The sequence below is a fragment of the Loxodonta africana genome, chromosome 12 (genome assembly GCF_030014295.1).
Source record: "Loxodonta africana isolate mLoxAfr1 chromosome 12, mLoxAfr1.hap2, whole genome shotgun sequence".
In the NCBI taxonomy this organism is placed as follows: Eukaryota; Metazoa; Chordata; class Mammalia; order Proboscidea; family Elephantidae; genus Loxodonta; species Loxodonta africana.
The window spans coordinates 53,793,932-53,817,982 of record NC_087353.1 but is presented as its reverse complement, the minus strand read 5'-3'; the positions used below and the strand labels follow the sequence as shown (position 1 = coordinate 53,817,982).

The following is a 24,051-nucleotide window of genomic DNA, read 5'->3' as shown; positions in this document are numbered from 1 at the left end:
GGCCGGGGATGTGTCAATATTGGTCTCCCTTTTTCAGCCTGGTCTCACACTGCCCTGTCACTGAGCCCAGGCCCTGGCTGGGAAGGTCACACCTGCTCTACAGGTCACAGGGGTCCTGTGGAGCGACAGCTGCCCAGCACCAGCACCCATCCCGGCTCCCACCCGAGCCAGCAACCACCCGGGAAGCTGAGATTCAAGCCACAAGGAGCCCAGAACCATGCACAGCCGGGACAGGGTTCTTTATTTACAATTGGACTCTCCAGCCCCACTGACCCCGCTCCCTGGTCTGCCGGGCCACAGTGTGGCAATGAGGGGCCTTTGGGCAGGGATGTGGGTGCACCAGGCAGCTCGTTACAGATCCTCCTTGGGTGGCACGGTGGAATTGGCCTTCTCCTGGAAGGGTCCCAGAGGCACTGCTCAGAGCACTTCCCACGGGCCTGCACCAGTCAGACCCAGTCCCCCATTCCAGAGGCCTGTCTAGAGGTGTGGCAGCCCTGGGACAGAGCCACGTGTAAGGCACCCACCTGGTAGGGGACCCTAGGCTCCATGTGCTCCTCCGCAGGTAGCTCGCCCCCGTTGTCCAGGAACTTGGAGAAGGTCTCCAGGTATCTGGTGCTTTTGTATTTGATCACCTGAGAGGAGGGACCAGGGACTTGGGGGACAATCCCCATCCTGCCTTGTCCCCACCTCACCCTCCCATGCCTTGCTGTTCCCTCTGAGGTCCCGGCCTTCCAGGCCCCACCCCATCCTCCCATCCCTCTGTATCAGGCCCTGCCCTGTCCTCCATGCCCTGCCCCTCCCAGGCCCTTCCTCCAGGCTCCACCCCCACGCCCTGCCCTGTCCTCCAGGCCCCGCCCCAACAGTGAACCTAGGACCTGACCAAGCAAAGGAAGGAAAGTTGCCTCTTCCCATTCCTGCCATCCACCATCACCTTCCGACCTGGCCCTGCCAGGAAGTACTTGAGGGTGGGGAAGCCGTGCACAGCAAAGGCCTCCGACTCATTGGCCGTTGCATCCAGCTCGGCAGTGATGATGTCCTGACAGTCACTATACTTTTCAGCCAGTGCCTCCCAGGTGGCGGCCATCTCCTTGCAGTGGGTGCACCACGTGGTATCTAGAGCAGGGGAGCATCAGCACTGGCCTTCAGGGTCCACCCACCCGCCGTCCACCCCCACCTGCCTGCAACACTCACAGAGCTTGACAAACATGTTCTTTGTCTCATTGAAAGCCACCTGCTCAAAATTCTTGCCCATGAGGGGGTCTTGACAGGCCGCTGGTCCCAGTCAGGCGGAATCTCCTGACTCAGGCGATAGGGCTGGTGGCCGGGGCAGGCATGGTATTGGTGGGCACTCTGCAGGGTGGGGATCCCTGCCTCTTGCTGGCCCCCAGCCACGCCCTGTGGTGCCAGTTAAGCGACTGACCTTGACCTCGCCATTGAGGACCGAGTGGCAGAAGGCTAAAACGGCGGCCAGGGTGACCAGCCCCCCGCCTTGGGGTACATACTTCTTGGTGGTCGCGATGTTGATGAAGTATAGGGTGGAGGCCTCCTGGGCCCTCAGGCCGCAGTACTGCAGCACGTGGTCGTTATCCACGTCCACGTCCACCACCACGAACAGCACCTGGCCGGCAGCAGTTGGCACTGGGCACCCGCTAACTGCCCAGTCCATCCCTTGCAGTACCCCTCAGTACCTGCCCCTGGAATGGGGGAGCCACCTCCCCGAAGCCCACAAGCAGCGCCCTGTGCGAGGCTAGTGTCTGGTTGATGAAGAGCAGCAGGTGGTTGAGGATCCTCAGCAAAGATCTTCGGGGATGTCTGTGGGGAAGGCAAGCTTGTGGGGTGGCTCCTGTGCACCACCAGCTCCCTGGAGGCCCTCAACCCTCAAAACTGCAGCCTGACTCACCTGGCTGTTGAACCCCATGACTAGGTGCATGCTGTGTGTGGGGAGGAAGCATGACAGATGGCCCTGGTCCAGGCAAAACTCCTTGTCCACAGGGAAGTCAGCCCAGCCCTCGTCAAACTGGACAACACTAGCTGGTCAGTAGGAGCCACAGCCCTCACACTACCTAGGCCCCCCACCTATGTCCCTGTATCCAGCCAGCTCCATCCAGGACCCCCACCCGGCTGTGATTCCGCCCATCCCCTACCCAACCTTCTTGAACAGGACCACAGTGTCCTTGGTGAGGCCAAACTTCTGGAAGAGTTGTGGCCGGTTGGTGAGGCCAAAGGTCAGGTCCAGAGCATCCTGGGCCAGGGCCAGGAAGGTGACCATATCCTCGTCCTGCAGGTCCTATGGCCCAACCCCGTGAGGCTGGCTGGTGCCACAGGCCCAGTCTGAGGGCCCGGCCCCCACACCCCTCACCTAGAAGAAGCCAATGACCACCACATCCTGGGTGTCTATCAGTGCTTGGGCACCCTTTTCATCCTCCAGTCAGGTTTCACTGAGCCTTACATGCTGCTTCAGCCACTTGGTGATGCCCTCAGTCTCCCAGGGGCCTGCCAAGGGGTCTGCTCAGCCTGGGCATGCCCCCATGCCTGCCCCCCCAACACACACCAGCCCCCTACCCCATGCTGGCCCTCCAACCTGTGTACTCCTCTGGGTGTGTCCGGTTCCCATCTTGGAAGAGCTTGAGTGTGGGGTATCGAGTCACTCCAAACTTCTGGGTCAGCTCTGGTTCCGCAGTCCCATCCACCTTGGCCAGAGTGGCCCTCACAGATTCTGTGGCCAGCAGTGTAGCCACCTTGCTGTACTCGGGGGCCAGGGCCTTGCAGTGTCCACACCATGGGGCGTCTGGGGAAGCAGGGCTGAGAGTGGGCCCCTCAGCCTCCCTGGCCCTAGCTCATCCACCACCTGGCCACAGCCTGTGGCACCTGGGGTGGTCTCGTCTGGCACAGAACAAGAGCGTCTGGCCACCCACCTTGGCCACAGCCGAGCCCCAACACAAAGACTAGAGACCCTGACCACCCCTTCCTCAAGGCACCCAGCTTGGGGTCTGGGGGCTCAAACCAGAGACATCCTAAGAGCGAGGGTTCTGAGAGCACTGCTCCCAAGATGAGGCTGGCAAGTGTGGCTGCCTGTTGAGGCCAGCTCAGAGTGGACTGGCCATGTGACAGAGGCCATGTGTGGCTGAAAAGTCTGAATTGTTTACGGTCTGACCCTTTGCAGAGTTTGCAGCCCTGCTCTGGGGACTCCTGGTCATTGAGCCAGGGAGAGGACAGCACTGCAAGTAGGGGCGTGGATGGGCTCTCATCCCTGGGTCTAGCCCTGCCCCTGTATGGCCCCCACCTGTCAGCGCCAGAGCTGTCACTGAAAGAACTTAGCTGAGTACAGAGAGCCAGTCCCATGGGGAGGAGGTGGCCCCTCAGTGCCTGCATGCTCCAGTTCAGCCCCTGGTGGCCCCAGGTTCCCCGACTCACAGAACTCCACCAGCAGGGCCAGGTGTGTCTGCAGGGCCAGGCCCAAGGTGTGCCCACTCAGCACTAAGACCCCATCCTCCTCGGGGAACTTCTTAGGGAGCTGCTCTGGGAGCTCTCCCGAGGGCCCCCCAGACCCTGGCCCCTGGCCCTGTGGGCCCGAAGGCCTGAGAAACAGCAGCAACAGTAGCGCAGGCAGCAGCCGGCTGTCCATGGTGGTGCCAGGGCCACAGGGCAGGTGCAGATAAGGGGGCTGGGGCCAAGCAGTGGCCGCCACGTGGCACCCAGGCCTGTCCAGGGGGAGATAAGGCCACAAGTCCTGCCCCCCCCAACAGAGAGGGGGAGGCAGAAAGAGGTGACACGAGGGCACTGAGATGGGTGATGTTTAGATGTTTAATGGAACTGTTCAGGGGGTCCTGGACTGGGCAAGGGGTTGGGGGTCTGATCACTGACTGAGGGGGCTGGGGAGCACTTGGGGGTCCCAGTGCAGCAGCTAGCCAAGGCGGGGGAACAAGGAGCAAACAGGGCAGACTGAGGGTGGCAGGGCTCAGTCCTGCCAGTCCTTGCAGATATGGAGGCCCCACTCCCAGGACAGGTGGGCCACCCGGTCGTCGTCCGTGAAGCAGGACAAGACCACGTAGGCGCCCCGTGCCAGCGCACCCTGCGGCGCCTCCTCCACCGGAGTCACGAACTCATACTCCTGGGTGCTCGGGCCGTAACTTCCCACCATGTAAACGGCCTTGTCCACTAGGGGAGGGCAAGGTCATCAAGGGCCCTGTGAGGCTGGCTGGCCCCTGTTGTCCCTCCCCTTCCCTCCCCCCCTTACCAGCCCCCCATTCCCGCCCTCACCACGCAAGCCCTTTCTGTAGGTGTGATGCAGGCACCTGAGGCCACAAACGATTTCTTTATTGACCTGCAAGGACAGAGGGTGTTAGGGGGCTCTGGGGGCTGGGCTTATGGCTGGCTGTGTCTCTCCCCACCCCACACACATACAGCCACCCTCACCTTGAAGGTGATCTTCACTCTGTAATCCACACCCTCCTTCAGGACAAACACCTGGTTCTTCAGCACAACCAGGTCCCCTGTTAGGGAAATAGTATCTAGGGCCTGAACTCCCAGGATGGCTGAGACCCTTCCCCAGGCGATGGGCATGGGGGTCCTAGGAGGGCCACAGTGATGGCTCTGTCCCAGAGAGCAGTGTGTAGCTGGCAGTACCCTGTGAGGTCCCCATGTCGGGCTCCAGGCATCAGGGAGTCCTTACCTGAGAGGTCCATGGTTATGGGCCCTGGGGCCTGCTCGGACATCAGCGTCAGCCGCATCACCTGCACGTTGGGCACGCACGGGTCTGATGGGGGGAAACGGCCAGTCACAGAGTCACAGGGCGCCCTGACTCCCTGGGAGTGCCCTCCCCTGCTCTTCCCAGGCCCTCCTGTACCCGAGACCGGTGGCAGGGGCCCCAGCAGCGCCTGCTTGTACTTGGTCAGGCTTTCATCGTCCAAGTCTAGCTCTTGGAGCTCTCGCAGGCTCTTCTGCCTTGGGGCCCGGTACGCCACCATGGTGTCGTCCAGCGCCTCATCTGGTGGCAGTGGCCCACCATCCTTATCCGTCATGAGGACTGGGGTCAGGGAGGGTCCGTGAGCAACTGCCACCAGCTGTCTTGTCACCTGTACCTCCTACCGCCCCAAGGAACTGAAATGGAAGCTGGTGGGGGCTCAGGAAGAGGGTTAGGAGCTCAGGGAGGGGGATGGGCCAGGTAGAGCAGTCAGGGATGTGAAGACCTAGCACCTCCTCACACCAACCCCTCTGGAAGGAGTTCTGGGGGTCAGAGTAAGCACCATACGTCCCCAGGGACCAGGCCAAGTGAAGGCACCAACTGCCCTACTCCTGGTCAGCCATTCACCCAGAGCCCCTCCTTAACTCTGAAGCCAAAGGTGGGGGGGAACAAAGACCCCCCCAAATGTGGGATAGCCCTCAGGAGCTGGGAGGTCCCTTACAGCAGAGTGGTGGCCCCTCTGGTTTGGGCAGTGACTTTTCAGGTCCTTTTTAGAGCAGAAACCCTGTCCTTTCCACTATCCTCTGAGGGTCCCTCAATGCTCTGGGCACTTCCCATAATGTCCTAGGACATCTCTGGGTGCCCCACCAGCCTGCCTTGTGACGGCGGTCTCTGAGGGCCTTCCTACAGCCCTAGGGTCTCTCCCCATAGCGCTTTTGAGAAGAGGGGTTCTCTTTCAAATTCTTGGCTTACTCTCTGGGGCCACTTCCCGTGGTGCTCCTGACTGGGAGTCATCAGGAGTCCCTTCCCAAGGTCCTATGAGGCCCTCCCCATAGTACCCTGGGGCCAGGTGTTTCTGAGCCCTTGCAGGTTCCCATGGCCCTTCCCATAGTGCACTGAAACAGGGGTCTTCTTGAGTTCTTTCCCATGGCCTTCAATGCCCCTCCATAAGTGCTTTGGGGCCACTTCCCACTGCACTGCCTTCACCCCAAATCCTGACCAGAGTGCCAGCCACACCCGACGGAGAGGGGATCCCAGGGGAGATTTCCACGGGGAGACAGTCCCCCTGCTTCCCTGACTTTGCAAACAGACCCATCTGTTCCTGGCTCCCTTCCCCATAGTGGTCGGTGCCTAAAGAAGCCCCCCACCGCCGCCACAGCCTAGGCGAGGGGCCGTGCCACGAGGTCCCCACGCGTCCCCAAAGTTGTAGCGGGGGAAAGGGTCGGCCCCGCCCCGCCAAGCCCCCCGCCCCCACCCACGTGGCCGCCCCAACCACCCCACCCCGCTCACCTCGGGTGCACAGCGCCAGCCGGAGCAGCTCCAGGAGCTGCGCCCCCAGTTCGCACGCGTCCAGGCCCAGCATGGTGGCCTGCGGTTTTCCCCGCGCGCGGTGGAGCCGAGGAGCCGCTGCCCACCCAACCGCCGCCCGGCTTGGCGCTCAGCCCCGGCGCGACTGCGGTGAGCTCATCCCGGCCGGGAGCGCCCCACGCGCCCGGCGCCGCGCCCGCGCCGCGCGCCCCCAGCTGCTCCGCGGACCCCGCGCAGCCCCGCAGAGACGCGCGTGTCACCCGCCCGGCCCCACACAGAGGCCGCACCAGGTGGTCGCCGCAGCGGGCACACGGAACAGTCGACCCTGCACGGACCTGCCCTGGGCACGGACACGCGCGGTCACGGTCGCGGTCACGGTCCTGGTCAGAGTCCCAGCTGCCTGCGGGCGCGCACCCTGATCTGGCTGTCAGGGCCGTCCCCCTCCCCTGGGCGGTGCGTGGGGTACCTGAGGGGCCTCTGGGGAAGCCCTCTGGGCGGGGCAGGTGGGGACGGGGGCTCCAAAAGGAGCAGGTGTGCGCCGCCCCCCCCAGGTTCTTATTACCAGCAAGGCAGCGCAGGCCACACCTGGGGCCCTGCCCAGTGGAGCCTCCTTCTGGGCAGAGGGGACACCTGGGGGTTGCCCAACCTGGGGGGATGGTGGTCTGCACAACCTCCTGGGCCTCACATCCTAGAGGGTCACAGCCACTGGCACAGAGGGATAGTGTCATACAGGGGCACCAGGAGGTTCCACCCACACAGTGAGGTACAGTCTGGACACACAAATGCACCCACCAGATGCATGGTCTCTGATGTTCATGGACCTCTCTGTGTGTCTGTGTCAATGTGTCCATGCATGTGTGTGTGTGTGTGTGTGTGTGTGTGTCTGTAGGATCCTGCGGAACCCAGGTGATTCCAAAGGCCCCAGTCCTTGTGGAGACCTCAGTGTCGGAAAAAAAGACATTAAACCAAAGCAAATTCCCCCAGGAGGAGGGTGCTGAGAGGGGAGCCCAGAGGAGCTTCTGATCTTGACACCTAAACTGAGACCTGGGGGGAAGGGCTCAGGTCAGCCAAAGCAGGTAGCAGGGCCTCAGGCCAGGGAAAGCAGGATCAAAGTGAAAAGGAGAAGCTGGAATAACTAACTAACTGGTCTTTGTCCCCTCTTCAGTCCCCCCTATCTCTGGGAACGCCCAGGCTCAGGCCCACTGTATCTAAGCAGATAATAGCTTGCCACCGGTGCTGGGAGCATGTGGCCTTGAGTGTGAACTGGGCCCCTCTGAGTCCTACCTGCTCACAATCTTTCTGAGGCAGGAGTCCCCTAGCCTTGCTGCCCCTTCCCTGGAGAGATCAGGGAGGTCAGTTGTCCCCAGGCTGGAGATTGCCAGGCCTTTGGTTGGCCTGAATCCACTCAGGCATTTGTGAGGGGGGTTTTCACCAGAGCTAAGGGAGAAGACTTCCCTCACTCCCCCTGTCCCAGCCCCTCCTAGACCTGGCTTTACCACTATTGGAAATGGACTCAAACCTCAGCATCTAGAGGCTCCCGGCCAAATGCCAATCCTCCAGCTATCCCTCCCCAATCACCCCAGCACCCCTGAGCCCTGGGGAAGGGGGACGTCAGTCTCTAACAAGGTAGAAATAGGCCTGCTTCTGCCTCCAAAAAATGGGTCAACCACCCTGCCCAGTGGAGCCTGAAGAGTCCAAGCCCACCCAGCTCAAGATGTCTGGAAAGGATACCATAGTGTTGGAGGAGGAGAATGGCTCAAGAGGCTGGTGGTGAGTCTGGGTGTGGGTCATTAAGATAGCCCCCTCCCTCGACAGTCCCAGGGTGCCTTGGGTGGGGTCTCTGCCTATCCCACAGCTAACCCAACCCAGTCCCCTATGCAGTGCCCCAAGGGGAAGAGAGCCAGCCAGAGCCCCCAGACTCAAGGGACCCACCACAGAAGAGAGATGGCAAGGGTCAAACCCAACAAGGAGGCGCCAACACCCAGCATTAAGGCAGTGTCATCACAGTCACGTGCAACACCCAGCACTCCACGAATTACACACTTGACCTGCCCCCAAGTGCTGGCCACAGATACCCCAACAAATGTTGCCCCTGTACCAGGCAGGGGTCACACCTAGCACCACCCGGCCGCCCCCACCTGGTGGCGCCCACGAGTCACAATCCTGGGGTAGGTAGCCACACCCCTCACCCTGACCTCAGCCCCCTCCGCCCCATCACGATGGGCCACATTTTAGGTAGGGAGTGGTGATGGAATGATCAGCCCTGAAACCGCTACATCCCCTACCCAGCCCACCTTCCCTACCCAGGCCCCTCCCCTGGAGACCCTCCCTTCACTGAAGCTCCTCCCTTTCTCTGAGCCCCCATCCTTTCCCTGAGTGCCCCCCGCCCCAGTTCAGCCCCCCTTTCTAAGCCTCCGCCCCAGAGCGGGCGTCTTCGAGGCTGTCGGGGTCGCGGGGTTCCACCTCGGGCCGCTTCTGGCACGCAGCCGGGAGAGCTCGGCGGCCACGGAGGGGTTAACATCAGCCCCGCCAGCAGGGGGGCGGGGCGGGGGCGGCCGCGGGTGGGGCGGGGGTCCTGGCAGACTGCCCGGACACACCCAGCCGCGCCCCGCCGCCAAGGACGCCAGCTCCGAGCCCTACGGGCGCATTCGCCGAGCGCAGATGCCCTGTCTGAGCAAGGTAGGTGCCGGATGGGCTCTGGCACCAGGCCTGGGGGTCGCGCTGCCCCTCGAATTTCCCGGCCTCAGGGGAGGGGCCGAAAGGGGTTGGAGGGGCTGCGTGAGTTGGGACGAGGTGTTGGGGTGACTGCTCAGTGTGGGCTGGTGAGACCCCTGGGGGCCAGAGATTCGCCCCCTAGACTCCTCCGGCCCTTCCCCCTCCTCTGCCGCCTGCCGCGGCTGAAATCCCACCATTAGTGCTCGTTAATCCCACCCATCTCTGAGCCTGCTGATCCGGGGCCATCCAGGCCGGTTCCTGAGAGCCCCTCGAGGCTTCTCTGCCAGATGGAGCGGGTGGTCGTGAGCATGCAGGACCCCGACTGGGCGTGAAGATGCGGAGCCAACGCCTGCTTATCACCGTCATTCCGCACGTGGTGACCGGTGAGGCCCACCGGAGACCCTGGGGGCGTCGGGAGGGCCAACCCTGCCTCAGTTTCCCCCACCGCAACCTCTGCTGTGCAAGTAACGACATCGTGGAGTAGCTGATCCAGAAGTACTCCATCTCCGAGGAGGGTGAGGGGGTCGTCTTGGCATCCTCCCCCTCCCCAGGCACTGGGGTAGGGGTAGGGTGGTAACTGTGTTGATAGCCTAGGGCTGGAGGCTCACAGGTGTCAGGGCTCAGCCACGTGTGCCAGGGTGAGGGGCACTTGTCCCGGGGTACCCTGACTCCTGCACTCACGTTCCCCCCCTCGCCCACTTAGTCCCTGCACTTGATCACCCTCCTGGTGCGGCACAGCTACATATACCCTCTGCAGTAACCATGCAGCCTCTTACTACAGTCAGATGAGACCCCCTACAGGTTCCAGGTCACGGAAGGTGGGATCCCAACAAGTGGAGATCCTTGCGGGGACAGGTTTGTTGGGACTGGAGTTGAGCGAGGTGACATCACCATGGACCTGGGGGGTCCATCGCTCCCTCCTCGAAAGGTCTGGACTGGATGTCAATGTGTTGAAAGGGGAGGGAACTTCAGGCTGTTTGGGGCCACAGCAGTCCCCCATAAAAGGTAATATCTGAGGAGGATTCCTGCTGCTCTGGGTCTTCAGACCTCACTCCATTCCTCCCTCAGTGCCTTCCCCAAGTTCCCCACCTAGAGGGGGAGCTCAGGGCACCAGAGTCAGGGAGCCCCCTCAGGACCCCCAGGGGAAGGCAGCTCAGCTCTAGGTGGAATGGCCAGTGGTCAGCTGGGCCTGCAGGCCATGGGTGGGCTGGGAGATCTTCAGACACCCCATCCCCAGCCCAGACCTCTTTTCAGGGGCTGTGAGTGGGGATGACACTGGTGTGGCCAAAGCCCAGTGGGTCCCAGCAACCCATCTCTGCCCACACCAGAGGCTGTATTTCTGGACAAGCACTCTGTGGCCAGCAGCTGAGCTGGACTGTGGTGAGTGAGGAGATGGCACTCCCTGGACTGGTGGCCCCAGGTTATGCTGCTGGTAGGAGGGGCAGGGCTTGCCCCCTATAGCTTGATCCCCGCTTCCTTCCAGCCATTTACCTGGCCAAGAAGAACATCAGAAAGCAGGGAGCTCTGGCTGACCAATGAGAAGGTGAGATACACGTCAAGGCAGAGTCCAGCCAGAGGAACCGCACTTGTAACCCCTGGGCCTCAGAGTTTGCAAAGCTGGGCCCACTTTACAGAGAATTGGGACTCGGTGCATAGGCTCCACCCAGGGCTCAACATCCCCAGGATTATCAAGACACACACAGACACATGACCCCTGTGCAGTCTCACTGGGGTGGGAATCCATGCTTCGGGAGGTAGACGTGGAAGGGGGTTATCCATTGCAGCCTTGTAGCTCCCCAGGACCACTGTGACCAGCTGCACAAGAAAATCAACCACATGTGAGACCTGGTATTGATGCAGGCCAGGGAACAACTGCGGTGAGGCTTTCTGTGGGCCTCAACCCACGCTCACCACTCTCACCACACCCTGACCACGCTCCCTTCCACACCCACGTTACCTTGCTTGACTCACACTCTTCACCTAGACCATGGCCCCGTCCATACCCAGCCAGCCCCTCTGACCAGACCCACGGCCACCAGCCATGCCCTTCTTGCCGAGGCCCAACCATGACCATGCCCCCATCCACGCCCAGCCGGTACTGGCGGTGGGGACTGCCAACAGCGTGGTCCAGGCTTGGCCCCTGGGCTGACCCTGGCCTGGGTAAGGAGGTGCTGTGATGCGCACAGTTGCCCCCAACTCGGATTCCCCCCTCCCAGGGTGGCCAAGCAGTGCCAGAAGGGGGACAGGCTGGTCATCGCCTGCCAGGAGCATACCTACTGGCTGGTGAACAGGCCTCTGGTGAGCCCCCCTGTGCCCACCGAGGTAGTGGGGGCTCTGGAGCTGCCCGTCACCCTCCAGACCTCAGGGCCTTAATTTAAGCACCTCACAGTCCCGGCAGCAGAAGGCTGTAGTTATGTGACTCTCTCTAGTTTCTGCCCATCAGAACCCAGAATTCCAGAGCTGGTGGGGATGAGGCAGGCCCTACACCCTGGGGAAACAAGCTTCCCTTGGTGGTATGAGGGAGGGCATAGGAAGCCAAGGGCAGAGAAGACTCCTGGAGGAGGCAAACCATTGTCCTGGTGGGTGGTTTGAGGTTCCCTGCTAGGAGGGGCCATGGGGTGAAGTCAACCGGACATCCCAGGTCTGCTGGGACAGCCACAGAGCCATCCTGGAGGCTGCTGGGAGGGAACCCATGGGAAGAAGGGAGATGAGAAGGGACAGTGACTTCATCAAGTTGGGGGGCACCCTGAGAAAATGACACTCAGGCTTCTGAGAGTGGGGCAGGTTGAACAGGTGGCATGGATGGAGCAGTGGGGACCTCAGGTGGAAGGACCTCGGTCAGGGGCTGGATGGGTCTGTGACTTGGGACGTGGCTCCAGCGGTGTGGGAGGACCAATGGAGGGAGCAGGAGTGGCCCAGGCAGTGGTGATAGTCAGCAAGTGTGCTGAGGACAGACTGGCAGGATGTGTGGATAGACGGATGGACAGATGGATGCACAGGAGTAAGGGCGAGGGATTACAAAAAGGAGGTTGAGGATTTAAGGCCTCTGACTGGGACACAGGGAGTGGGAAAGGGTCACAGGAGGAAGGCCATGGGAAGGTGGTAAGTAGAATGGAGCGGGGGAGAGGTAACCAAGGGGGGTGTGCACAGGACACCCTGGCTCTGGTGTGAGACAGGGATGGTGCCCCCTCCCTCCACCCAGTTCTCTGAGGATGACAAAGGGTGATACCTCTGCACAGAGCTTCAGAAATTGGGGTCTCAGTGTCCTACCCTCCCTCTGCAGTCTGGGGTTCCCAGCATGCTGGAGCAGGGTCCAGAGTGGGTCTCAGGCACTGCCAGCCGTGTGCCAATGGTGAGGGCCCTGCATGCATGTTGCCCCTCCTGTTCCCCCACATTAGCGCTACTCTTCCAGCCGGGGTCTGTTGCTGAAAGGCTTCAGGAGTGGTTGGAAGCTGTCCATCCCTCTTTCTGTCCATCCACCTATCCGTCTACCCAACTGGTAAGTGACATGGTTGCCCTGTCCTGGGGTGGGCTCCTGTCTCACTCTGCTGGTCTCACACCCCACCCCCACCTCTGGCCCCCCCCTAAATCTCTTGCTCCCGCTGCTGCCCATAGTGCAAGTAAGTGCAGTGGACAATGGGGAGAGAGGCCAGTTCCCTGGGGTGGGCAGTGTTGGGGTTGGTCAGCAGGAAGTTGGTGGGGGCCAAGTCAGCCCCTGGAACCAGAGGGAACCAGCTGTGGCAGACAGCAGAGACTTGGGTTCAATCCAAACCCACCCTATAATAGTGCAGATTCGTGGAGTAGCTGTCTGATAAACCACTGTGTCTCTAATTTGTGTGGGTGGGAGAGAGCAGGGAGGTTCATCTGCTCCAACTTGGGCCATCTAGGAATCTCAGGGTTGCAGCCATGGCTTCTCCAGCCCCACCCTAGCCAAGAATTCTGGGTCTAAGCATGATGAGTTAAACCTGGGGTCACAAGTTAGCAAGGCAGGGTTCTCTGTGACCTTGTTAGCAACGTTTTCCACGTATATGTTGAGTTTTAAAGAATCATTAAAATACGTCCAAAAGCATGAAATATTAATCACATTTAGGGAAACAGGCAACTTTGAGAACCTGAGGGCTCCATGGAACATTCTGGAAATCCTCAGACTAGAGGCCCCCAGAGGCCTCCTGGAAAATCACAACCCCCCCCCCTTGTTAGGGGAGGGGCTCCCCTGAGCAGGGACTGGGGGCCTGAATGAAAAGAGCTGGAATAAGCTGCCCTTGTGGTGGGGGGGTTACTCCTCACATGGGGGCGGCTCACCTGGTCGTCTTCTAACTCAGCCCACCTGTCTCCTACAGACAAATAACAGATTTCTACAAGCAGGAGGTAGGTCCTGGGGGGCTGGGTGGATGAGGGTTGTAGCCCGGGCCTGCCTCCCAAGGCTCCTGTCCCCCCAGGTCGAGCGCTGCAGAAAGGCAGCACCTGGGTGAAGTCCTCTGTCTGCCTGGAGGCGTGAGTGGGGTGCGGGAGCTGTGGGAGACCCCTAGGTGGAATCCAGACCCTCCCTCAAGCCCCTCCCTGCCCAGGCCCCTGAGGGCTGTGGCCCTGGCACCCCCCCAGGAACCTGAAGTTCAGCAGCCAGGATAGGCTTCACAACCCCACCATGTCGGGGTGCCTGCCCAGCAACCCCTGGATCACAGATGACACTGCCTACTGGGCCATGAACGCGCACACGTAAGCTGGGGACGGGGGGTGGGGACTGAGGTATGCTGCGGCCTGGGGGGTCGGGCAGTGACCCCTGACCCTCCCAGGGTCGCTGTGCTCACAAAGCTGCATGTGGAGCGATGAGGCTTCACACAGGGTATCACAGTCTGTGCACCTATGAAGCAAGGATTTTGTGTTTAAGGGTCCACAGGACATTCCTGGGGCTCTGAAAACCTCACTGCTTCCTGATTCTGGTCCCTGAAGGCCCCTGCTCACTGTCCCCTCCAGCCCAAGGGAGGTTCACGGTGGCTCTCTTGGCATGAGGCTGGACTGGTTTGCCATGGGGCAGTGGAGTGGAGGTTCTTAGACCCCAGACACATCTGGACCCTGTCCCCCAGTGATTCGGCAGGCCTGGGAGGGGGCCTGTCTGAGAACCACGTGTAGAAGGTCCCTCACCTCCTTGGCTGCCTTTCCCACCATGATCCTGAAACCCAGCCAGCAAACCTTGCAGTCCACTACTCCAGGAGCAAACCCACTTCATTCCTTTGGGAGCGGACAGGCAGGCAGGCAGGCAGACAGACAGACAGACAGAGGCTCACCCCTGCCCTGAGGCTTCTGCACAGGACAGTGCACATGTTTATTCACTGGTTTCTTGCGGTGTCTGGCGGTTGGGCTGCTCTGGTCCCAAAGCGAGGCCCGAGGAAGTCCAGGGGGGCTGAGCTCACACAGCTGCCCTCAGCCTGGAACACAAGGCACAGAGGTGAGTCCTGCATCAGGCAGCCTGGCTCCAGTGGCGAGCACCAAGGAGGGACAGACCTGTGAGGGGCACAGTGGTGCAGGCCACGGCTTCAGCCACTGGTGTGCAGTGGGAGGGGGGCCCACTCATGTGACAGAGACTGCCTCTCCGATGCCCCCTCACAGGCCGGATCAGAGAGGCCATCCGTGCAGTGACCCCTGCCACGGTAGAGGTACCTTGCTGTGGGGAGGCTGGGGCTGAGTCATCTAGAGACCACGCCCAAAGGACTACCTGCAGAGGCGGAGCCACTTGGCTCTGTGACCCCTGGGGTGGTGCTGAGGGAAAGGGGAGGAGGAGCCTCAGCAGGACTTGCCTGGGGACGCCTGGGGCCCCCTATGAGAGTGGCTTTGGCCTGCAGAGAAGCTGCAAGGACAAGGGTAGGTAGGGTACTGCAGGATTCCCCACTCTGCAGGCCTTGGAAGTGATCCCCAATCAGGGCCAGCACGATCCTCCAGGAGGGGGGAAAGGACAGTGGGCCCTAGTGTCCCCTTCCCCACATAGCGCGGACATGGCCCCCAGGGTGGGGAGGACAGCAAGGTAGTGAGCCTTGTGGCAGTGCTGCCACAGCTGGAATGGCAGAGCAGTTCTGAAGACCGTGAAGCTGACTTTCTGGAGGTTTAATTCTGGAAGCAGCATCATGCCTCGCTCTGGTACCGCAGCCGGGAGAAGCGGTCCCTGATGGCCTGGTCGCTGTCAGCCCGGTCCTGGCCCAGGTGCACGACTCTGCTATCTGGGATGTGGTCCCGCACCTTGTGCTTGGTCACTGAGACCAGGCCAGGCTCAGCCGGGCTCTCCGGGCCCGTCAGTAGGATGTAGGCAGCGTGGCGGCTCGGCTCAAACAGGATGGCTGTGGGGACATAGCCATCAGGGCAGCCCCGCCCCACCCCTAGCCCTTTGAGGACCCCATGAGGCGCACTCACCTTCAAAAGCAACGATGTTTGTGGAGATGTTGGCCAGCTCCAGAAGGATGCTGGGTAGGGTGGGGTGGAACATGTAGAGGCTGTGTGGGGTGTTCCTGGTCTCCTGGAATAAGAGGACTGCCACGTTTCTGCCGGCCTCCCCAGACTCCATACCACATCCCGGGAGATGCTCTGGCCACCACCGTGGGCACTCCTCGTTAGTGACCATGCCTAGGACTGCTGTGTCCACTGGGGTTCCCACCAAACCAAAACCCCATGCTGTCAAGTCGATTCCAACTCATAGCGACCCTATGGGACAAAGTAGAACTGCCCCATAGAGTTTCCGAAGAGCACCTGGTGGATTCGAACTACCAACCTGTTGGTTAGCAGCCGTAGCTCTTCACTACTATGCCAACAGGTCCCCCACAAATGCCAGCTTCAACTCTGTCCTCGTCTTCTAGTCCACTCCCTAGCCTGTTCCTTCTCCACATGCTCAATCTCATCCACACCACACCATACTGGAACCCAGACCTTGCTGTCACTCCTGGAATCCCTCATCCCCCACCTCGCTCCTATGACATGGCCTTCAGGTGCCCCCAGCCCTGCCTGCGTGGCTCCCCGCTATCCATCAATACCATCCTGGTCAGCTTCAGACTGTCCTGGGGTGGCCCATATGTGTGTGTCCCCCTCCCTTCACCACACCCCATACCGTCTGATTTGCGCCAACCCCCTCAGGGAGGCCCCAGAAGAAGAATGCTGAGCGGTGGTCTGCGGTTGGCAGGTTGGCAGACGGGGGGCCCCCAGGGAAGCCTGGGAGGGGCTGGTGCCACAGGATGACCCCGGTGCTGAGGTCCAGGAGCAAGATCTGGGGAGAGGGTAGCTGTGGGCAGCGGGCATGAGACCCTCCCATTCTAGCAACAGATTCCAAAGAAATCTGCCAGGCACAACACCGCCCTCAGTCCAGCTGTGGACAACAGTGGGACCCAGCAGGAAGAGCAGCCCACCTGTCTGTTGATGCCAGTTCCATTTTCAATGACCACTGACAAGGTATCTGGTTTGTAGTGACCGAGGACGGGTTTTCTGGAAGGAAAGCAGGAAATTAACAGAGGAAATCTCTGGGACATGCATCCCACACCTCATCTTCCTGTGGCTGCACCTGGACACCTGGACCGCAGCCAGTCAGCCAGGGTCAACTCCTTGTCAGCGGCAGATGGCTGTGATGCCTGGGGAGGGCCCACCCACCATGCTGTGGCCACAGCTACTGGTGTTGGGAGAGCCCTTATACATACCTGAAGACCTGGGTGTTGCCGAGGGTCCACCTGGGTGCGAGGTCCTGTCCATCCAGCAGCACACAGGCCTCAGAGCCCACGAGGAGCAGATCGTTGCCAGCTCTCCCAGGGACATGCATCTGGTAGCGGATGGCTCCGGAGCTATGAGGGGAAAGGGGAGGTAGGCACAGGCCTTGTGTTAGAGGCCGGGGCCCCTGGTCCATCCGCATATCCCATGTTTCTTTGTTTTCTGACCAGACTCCCCTCAACAGGGCACAAGGTGAGACCCCACTGGAGACCTTGCCCCCTCAGACCCTCAGTTTTTCCTCTCCCGTTTGCCATGTTCTTGTATCTGAGCCAATGACAGCCCCGTGGTCCCCAGTAGCAGAGCCCTGCTCCCATTTGCCTGCTCCACTGGACCCTGGGCTTGCCCCATCTCCAATCTGGGCATATGGTGGCAGACACAAGCATGCAGATCAACCTGGGTGAGGACACCCTGTGGGTGGTGGCATTGATGGCACGCTCCCACAGTGGGTCCTTCTTGAGGAGGCTCTCTTTCCCTGTCATCTCCTCAAAGAGACTCTTCATGGACCAGCCACAGAGAGAATGTGCTGCTCAGGACACAAAGGAGTGAGTATCACTGCTGGGGTCTGGGCAAAGGTGTGGCCCCCAGCCCAGCTCCCAGGGCACGTGGCACCTCCCCAAGCCTGGAGTCCACCTGCTGCCCAGATAGGCCCACACTCGGGGAGGGCAGCTCTTTGTGCCCTTGGCTCTGTGGGGACTGGCTCACAGATGAAAAGCCCTAGAGCAGCGCCAGAGCCTCATATGTGGCTTCTCTGAGGGTGCAAGAGGTGGGCACACCCACCACAGGGAAAGAGGAGGTAGTGGGCGCCCGTCCTGGTGACATGCAGGAGCGAGCCACCCTCTCCGTCTGTGCCGAGGCTGCCTTTGCGGCCAACCTGACTCCCAGTGCTGCCCGAGTAGACGTAGCCGTTCACCTGTGGTGACAAGGGGCATCAGGGTTGGAGACAGACCTGACCATGCTGTCTGACAGAGAGGGAGCCCCCAGCTGACTCCATGGTGCCAAGAGTACAGGCCCCAGGTCAGCCTAATGAGGAGGTGGTCAGACCCAGTCCCTCTTGGGGTGAAGGCATGCTTCCCTTGGTACCCTGGATGCAGGGAGGAGCCTGGGGCTGTGTGTACCTCCTTTTCCTCCCTGGTGAGGACCAGCAGGTCGGGGAGCCCATCGTTGTTGACATCAGGCACCCCGAGCAGCAGACTCAGGATGGACACGTTCCTCCCAAGGCTGCCGGGATGGCTCCACAGGGTTTCCCCTAAACGCAAACACCACCAAGTGCTGGCCCCAAACCCACGGCCACCATAGCCTGGCACCAGGCACAGCCTCTGACAGCCTGGAGGCTGTGGAGTGTGTGGGGCTGTGCCAGCTCACCTCACCCTCAAGGCTGAGATGCTCCCCAGCCTGCAGAGGCCAGGGACGTATAGTGTGACCCTTGGAAAGGAACAACCACACACAAAGCAAGACCGGAACTGCAGAGCTCTCCCTCTTTTTTGCTTATCTGTATTTCCTAATGTTTGACGCTAAACACCAATTGCTCTAGAACACCTCAGGGCCAGTGTCATGCCTGGCTCTGAGAAGGAAGCAGGCCACTGCCTGCATAGGTGGGAAGGGCTGCCCTCCCTCACCTCTTGGGACTCCAGCCTGCTGTCAGGGTTGCGGTTGTGCCTTTGCCCCTACACAGAAGGGGTGAAGGAGGGGCATGTTCACATTGGTCCTGCAGCCTGGTCTTGGCAGACAGCCTCCTCACCCAGATTCATCCTGGACCAAACCCTGTTTGTGGACTGAGTCCGTCCTTCCTACAATGTTTCCAGTGTGCTCCATATCCTGAAAACCACAATCTGCAAAGGAAATGCTAATATCCACTCAGTCTAGTGTCAAGGCATAGAATTCCTTAAGACCTTCTAAGGTGCAAGGGACCTGTACAGCCAAATCCTGTCCTTCTTCCCGCTTGTTCTTTTCCTCGGCACCTGGACAGGCCTTGTTACATCAGGGCCGGGAGACACACCCACCTTCACAGCAGGTGTACTCTTCCCCGGGGTCTCAGTGTAGTCCACATCCTAGGCTTTTTACTGGGGCATTCATGACAGGCAACTGGCAACCCCTCTGTCTTCCCAGTGAGGAGCTTCCAGCAGTGTCACCTGAAGCAGGTACTCAGTAAAACCTGCCCCCACAGCAGGACTTAAATCTCAGGTGACGGAATACAACCCTGACGTAGACACCAGCTGGGCTATGTAGCACTGGGGCCTGTGGCTTCACTGATTGATGCTAGTTTGTTGGTTCCTAGCTCCCCATCCAGATGGCGCTACCCCCGGGGCACAGGGTTCACCCTTCACAAAGCATACTGATACCACATCTTCCTGCCACTGCAGCTACTTGGAATGCCTGCCCTGCCCACTGCATCTGGTGGCCTACCTGTGAAGGGGTCCACTGCGATGACAGATCCGGGTCCGCCCACAAGGACACAGGCTGACAAGGCCCCACTGGCCCTCTGCTGGGGTCCAGTGCACTGCATGACAGTCACATCCTGTGCCACAGGCCTCTCCCAGAGTAGGCTGCCGTTGGCTCCCGACACAGCAGCCGCAAAGGTACAGGGAGAGGAGAAGCCTGAGGGAGAGACCACATCTGTAGCCCCATCTACTGCCCAGTCCTTTCTCCCCACCTGGTACCCCAGTGCTCTATCCTTTTCCCTGAGCCCCAGCCCCTGGCCTGTGGGGTTCTGCTGCAGTCAGCAGCAGGGTGGGGTGCTGGGAGCTGAGCTTGCCTCCTCACTCTGGGACAGTGTGCCCAGAGGGAAGGGTGATGGGCGGTCACCAGAAGTCACACTGCTGCTTTCCCAAACACTGCAGAAGTGATAGGGTGCCCAGATGAGCACCTCTCCAACAGGGAGAGCCTCCCTTTCTGGGAAAAAACAAAATTACCTTCATCGGCGCAGGACAGGTTGAAATTGTTGCTGCTGTTGGCATTTTTATAAAGAAAGAGAATGTCTTGGATCCTGTCCCTGTTTATGTCTTTCATAGCCAGAAAATCATAGGTGACTGAAAAAGAAAACCACATGCTGCATTCCAGGACCACAACCAGGGTTAAGTCCAGCACTCACTGCTGCCCCTGGTGCGCTGCTCTGCTCTGCTCTGGGGCTCTAGGATAGTGAAAACCTGCCACCATGAGATCACCCCCAAACCAAGCAATACTTCCTCACTAGGACTGATTAGCAACTTCCCACGGTTCTTCAGAACAGCGGTGATTCTAATGAACGTGACTGGCCAGAATGATAACATCAGGTGTTAACCTCCAGGAAGGTAACTGGGATACCTGGGTGTCACTAATGGACATTGTGAGCACCTTCTATTCAGTTACAAATCCCTTGTGAGACTAGTCTGGGATCTATATAGACTACCCTTCCCTACTCATTGAGGGCTCTTTCTTTTTTTCATTCAAGGATTCAAAGAGTAAACTACAGGCCTTAAAAATCAAACACCTGGGACAAGCAACAGATAGGATGACTAGCCAGAAATCCAACAGAGAGATGCAGAATGTGAGACAGCTATCGTTGGTCTTGATAAGATCCTACATATCCCTGGCCATCTGGAAGGCTTTATACACAATCAGGAGAGACCCAAGAGGGCCTTAGCCACCTACATGTCAATGCAGCCAGATTAATTATACTATTAAAGTAGACAAAGACATCAAAGAAAAGAAGGTTAAGTTTAATATCCTTCATTAATAGATACAATAATCCTCAACACAAATTAGTAAACAATTCCAGCCAAGCATGGTACTGGGAACTTAGCCTTCCCCCTTGCCTCTCGAGATAGTCCTGCGAGGAAGGAAGAATGATGTGATGTTCCCAGAAATTTCACTATTTGCTTCACTGAGATGCTAGTCACAAAAAGTTACTCAAAATAGATCATAGATCTAAATACAAGAGCTAAAACTATAAAATTTCTAGAAAAAAACATAGGAGACAATCCTCATGACCTTGAATTAGGCAGAGTTCTCAGGTATGACACAAAAAGCACAATCCATAAAAATTGAATCTTTCAATTGATAAGCTGGATTTCATCAAAATTAAAAACTTTTGAGCTTCAGAAAACACCATTATAAAATTGAAAAGACAAGCCACAGACTGGTCAGAAATATTTATAAATCATATATCAGATAAAGGGCTTGTATTTAAGATATATAAAGAAGTTTTTCAACTCTATAACAAGAAGACAAACAACCCAATTAAAAAATGAGCCAAAGATTTGAATAGATATTCACCAAAGTAGATATAAGGATGGCTAATAACCCACATCATTAGTCATTTAGGAAATTAAAATTAAACAAGATACATCCACTGACATGGCTAAAATGAAAAACACAGATAATAAGCGTTTGCAAGGATGTGGAGAAACTTGGAATCCTCTTGCACTGCTGATGGGAACGTAAAGCAGTGCAGCTACTTTGGAAGACTGCTTGGCAGTTTCCTAGAAAGTTAAACTTACCATAAGGCCAAACGATTCCATTCCTAGAATTCTACCCAAGACAGAAGGCAGACTTAAAAGACTACAAGGTTATTTATTGTATGACTCCATTTATATGAAATGTCCAGAAAGGCAAATGTATGGAGATAGAAAGCATACCAGTGGTTACCTAGGGCTGAGGTGGAATGGGGATTGATCACAAATGGTCATGAGGAATCTTTTTGGGATGAAAGAAAGGTTCTAAAATGGGGATAGTTGCACCATCTGTAAAGTGACTAAAAATCACTGAATTGTATACCTAAAATGAGTGAACTTTATGGTATGTAAATTATACCTCAATAAAGTTGAAAAAAAAAGAGAGAAGTATATATCATCCCCTCAAAATTAAGCACCAAGTTCCAAATTCTGAACAGAATTGACTCTATGTGGTAAGCGACAAGAAATTCTCTTTATCCCACCAGAGAGGTCCTCAAGTCCATGCAAAGAAACATTCAGAGGCTATTAGAATTCACACCCACGGACATGCTGACTGGTTAAGCTGTTCCTCCATTTCTAAGACAGAGTGGAGTATCCTGAGAAAGGCGGATGCAGCTGCCTTTCATAAAGGCCAAGATTCTGGATGCCAATTTTAGGAGAGCAAAATAGCACTGTCGTTTATTCTAGCAAACTAGAGTGTTAGGAACATCTCAGGAAGACTGGACTGCAAAATCTGCTGTGTATTTTTCACATTTTATGGCAGGCTTCTCTATTCATCCAGTTGCTCTGTTTTATGAAATTTTTTAGTTCAGAAAAGTAACAAAATGGGTCCTTCTAATTATTCACCCCACTGGTCCTTCCTCAAAGAAGGAAGGGAGAGGGCCATTAAGTTTCCTTGGCAGTCCTCCTATTTTCACTGAGAGACTATTTTATAAAAAAAAAAATAGCTTCCTAAAATTCCTGGAAAATCTTGGATGTAGAACTGACAGCTGCTCAGGGTTGATTCAACTGTTAAAGGCCACTTCTAGCCTCACTGAGACACAGTTCTGCTGCCCCTCCCACCCCCAGCCACCCTGTGGACTCAGAGAGGGTCACACGGCACTGGGTAGCCTGGGCCACACATCAGAAGACTCACCTGCTGTGTCGTAATTGATTCTCCACATTTGCTGTGATACAGGCCGGTCTGGACACGGGATGATGAATGAGACGACAAACACCACAAAAAGGCAGATAAACAGGGAGAGAAAAAATGCCACTGTCCGGCACCGGGATAGCTGGGACTGTGGAGGCAGGCTCTTACAGGGGTCTTCCTTTTCAGTGCGGTTCCCCAGGTTCTCCTGCGATGTCCGGTCCTCATTCTTCAAGGGGTGGATTTCAGCTTCTAAATCCTTGTTGTCCATCATCACGTGCACATTCCACAGTTTGTCTCCTGGTCACTGTGTCAATGAAACAAGAGTTAGCTGAGGCTGGTGGCCCCCCAGCAAAGCACTGTAGCATCCAATAGCCCCCAGAGCTCTGCCTCTTCCAGCCCCTCAGGAGTCCGACTGCAGCATTGACCGTGGCCCATCAGCCCAAGAAATAAAAACTAAATAAATGTTTACGGTGTCATTTTAAAAGGTTCCACTTAAGAAGGTCTTTAATTAGTGTAGAGCCAGCAGGCAGGACATATTTTCATCCTTAACACACTGGTGCTTCTAGCCTCCTCACCCTGGAATAAGCTGAACAAGCACAAGGCAATGCTGTGGCTGATGCTGACAATAACAAACCTGCACATTAAACGTTAACTAAGCTCCTCCTGCTCATAGTCTGGGCACATCTGACCACCTTCTGCCTGCCTGAAGTATGGATGTAAAAAGGCATGCCAAGTGAGAATTTGGCGAAACCCACATCCTCACATATGTGGACTCCCTAAAGAGCCAGGGACCCCAAGTTAAAAGCATCGTCAGTGAAGTCACGGTGGAGTCACAGCCTTGCCACTTGCTAGCTGCATGACTTGTCATGAGCTATGTGATTTGACTATGACTGTTTCCTTACCTGTAAAAGGGAAATATCAAATTAGTAAATATGTATAAAGCACTTGGAACAGTATCTAACACATATCAAGTACCCAAATACTAGCTAATTATTATTGATAAAACATTTAAACAAAAATCGATGGAGGAGGGAAGTGGACAGCTGCATGGAATTTGAGTGCAGGTGTTTGCATAACCTCTGGGTCCTGGCTTAAAGGGAAGGACGCATGCTCTCTCCTTGCACCCCTCCTTCCTGCTGCCTGGACTGTGGAGATACTTGGGGCTGCCATCTTGGAAAACAAGATAAAAGCACATTTAAAGAGGGTAAAGCCACAGGACAGAAACAGCTTGGGTCCCTGATTTCTGGAAATAGTGCCATCTCTCCTGAGTTGATTCTACTTTACTATATGAGAAAGAAATAAACTCCATCTTGTATAAGGCACTTTGTTATTCTGTTCATTTTTAAACAGGCTATCCTAAAAACTGAAGTTATACAGACAGGATGGAAGGGATTAACGGCTCTGCGTGAGCTATGATCTTCATCTATCCAGAAGGAAGCCCATACATAGTTAAGGACTTACAGGGGCGAGGCAGACTGCCAGTGTGAACCAACAGTGGCCACTGGAAGTGGCTCTCTCCAGGGACAGGCCAAGGAAGGTGGAGGAGACCAAGGGCTTCTGATTTTTGTTTTACACTATTTTCTGATGTGAACTTTTTTCTATATTTAATAAAAAATAATTCATTTAAAGACCTGTGTGTATCATCCTTAGTGCTGAGACACAAGTTTCAGCATCTTCCAAGTCAGAGGTGTGCTCTTCAAAGGAAATGAGCTGGACACAGGAAAATCACACCATGAGTCACGACCACGGACAGTAAGACCTCATTAAATCTGGCACATGGTAGAAGTGGAGCAGGCTAGTCTGGAAAAGGTAAATAGGAAAAGAGC

General features: G+C 57.2%; 4 protein-coding genes across 10 annotated transcripts in view; 1 reads left to right on the top strand and 3 right to left on the bottom strand.

The window, feature by feature from the left end:
* Positions 1 to 233: 233 nt before the first annotated feature.
* On the bottom strand, positions 234 to 3,625 carry PDIA2 (protein disulfide isomerase family A member 2). The gene is given in 12 exon segments (XM_064295263.1): positions 234 to 632; positions 932 to 1,113; positions 1,192 to 1,255; positions 1,258 to 1,314; positions 1,421 to 1,618; positions 1,689 to 1,791; positions 1,793 to 1,812; positions 1,901 to 2,017; positions 2,150 to 2,287; positions 2,360 to 2,493; positions 2,582 to 2,788; positions 3,415 to 3,625. Coding segments are annotated over 12 exon segments (1,617 nt in total). The 3' UTR covers positions 234 to 446.
* Positions 3,626 to 3,670: 45 nt separating this feature from the next.
* On the bottom strand, positions 3,671 to 6,107 carry ARHGDIG (Rho GDP dissociation inhibitor gamma). 2 transcript variants are annotated; one of them, XM_064294911.1, is made up of 5 exons: positions 4,847 to 6,107; positions 4,673 to 4,756; positions 4,417 to 4,493; positions 4,261 to 4,324; positions 3,671 to 4,158 (listed from the first exon to the last, which is right to left on the bottom strand). In XM_064294911.1, exons 1-5 carry the CDS (start codon positions 5,019 to 5,021, stop codon positions 3,959 to 3,961), a joined length of 600 nt encoding a protein of 199 aa, XP_064150981.1. In that variant the 5' UTR covers positions 5,022 to 6,107; the 3' UTR covers positions 3,671 to 3,958. The 2 variants fall into 2 exon arrangements, with proteins under 2 accessions (XP_064150981.1, XP_064150980.1); XM_064294910.1 differs by having other exon boundaries at positions 4,673 to 6,107.
* A 2,766-nt stretch (positions 6,108 to 8,873) lies between these two features.
* Positions 8,874 to 13,656, top strand: RGS11 (regulator of G protein signaling 11). Its single transcript, XM_064294770.1, is given in 9 exon segments — positions 8,874 to 9,247; positions 9,250 to 9,309; positions 9,391 to 9,449; positions 9,630 to 9,734; positions 10,255 to 10,306; positions 10,410 to 10,469; positions 10,719 to 10,803; positions 11,143 to 11,294; positions 13,504 to 13,656. Coding segments are annotated over 9 exon segments (750 nt in total). The 5' UTR covers positions 8,874 to 9,213; the 3' UTR covers positions 13,647 to 13,656.
* A 6-nt stretch (positions 13,657 to 13,662) lies between these two features.
* Positions 13,663 to 24,051, bottom strand: part of FAM234A (family with sequence similarity 234 member A) — a 48,170-nt gene continuing 37,781 nt past the window's right edge. The window contains exons 2-13 of one of the 6 annotated variants that reach the window (XR_010323580.1): positions 22,229 to 22,529; positions 19,573 to 19,689; positions 19,067 to 19,258; positions 17,779 to 17,909; positions 17,441 to 17,573; positions 16,982 to 17,186; positions 16,597 to 16,737; positions 16,312 to 16,387; positions 16,017 to 16,172; positions 15,329 to 15,431; positions 14,212 to 15,255; positions 13,663 to 13,787 (exon numbers count right to left, since the gene is read on the bottom strand). Coding sequence is in view for 5 of the 6 variants with exons in the window: in XM_064295259.1 (XP_064151329.1) it covers positions 15,044 to 15,255; positions 15,329 to 15,431; positions 16,017 to 16,172; positions 16,312 to 16,387; positions 16,597 to 16,737; positions 16,982 to 17,186; positions 17,441 to 17,573; positions 17,779 to 17,909; positions 19,067 to 19,258; positions 19,573 to 19,689; positions 22,229 to 22,496 (1,734 nt within the window). In the remaining variant the exon portion in view is untranslated. Of the gene's footprint in view, positions 13,788 to 14,202; positions 15,256 to 15,328; positions 15,432 to 15,460; positions 15,617 to 16,016; positions 16,173 to 16,311; positions 16,388 to 16,596; positions 16,738 to 16,981; positions 17,187 to 17,440; positions 17,574 to 17,778; positions 17,910 to 19,066; positions 19,259 to 19,572; positions 19,690 to 22,228; positions 22,530 to 24,051 lie in introns of those variants that run through there. The other 5 variants (XM_064295259.1, XM_003417801.4, XM_064295260.1 and 2 more) reach the window with 5 other exon arrangements.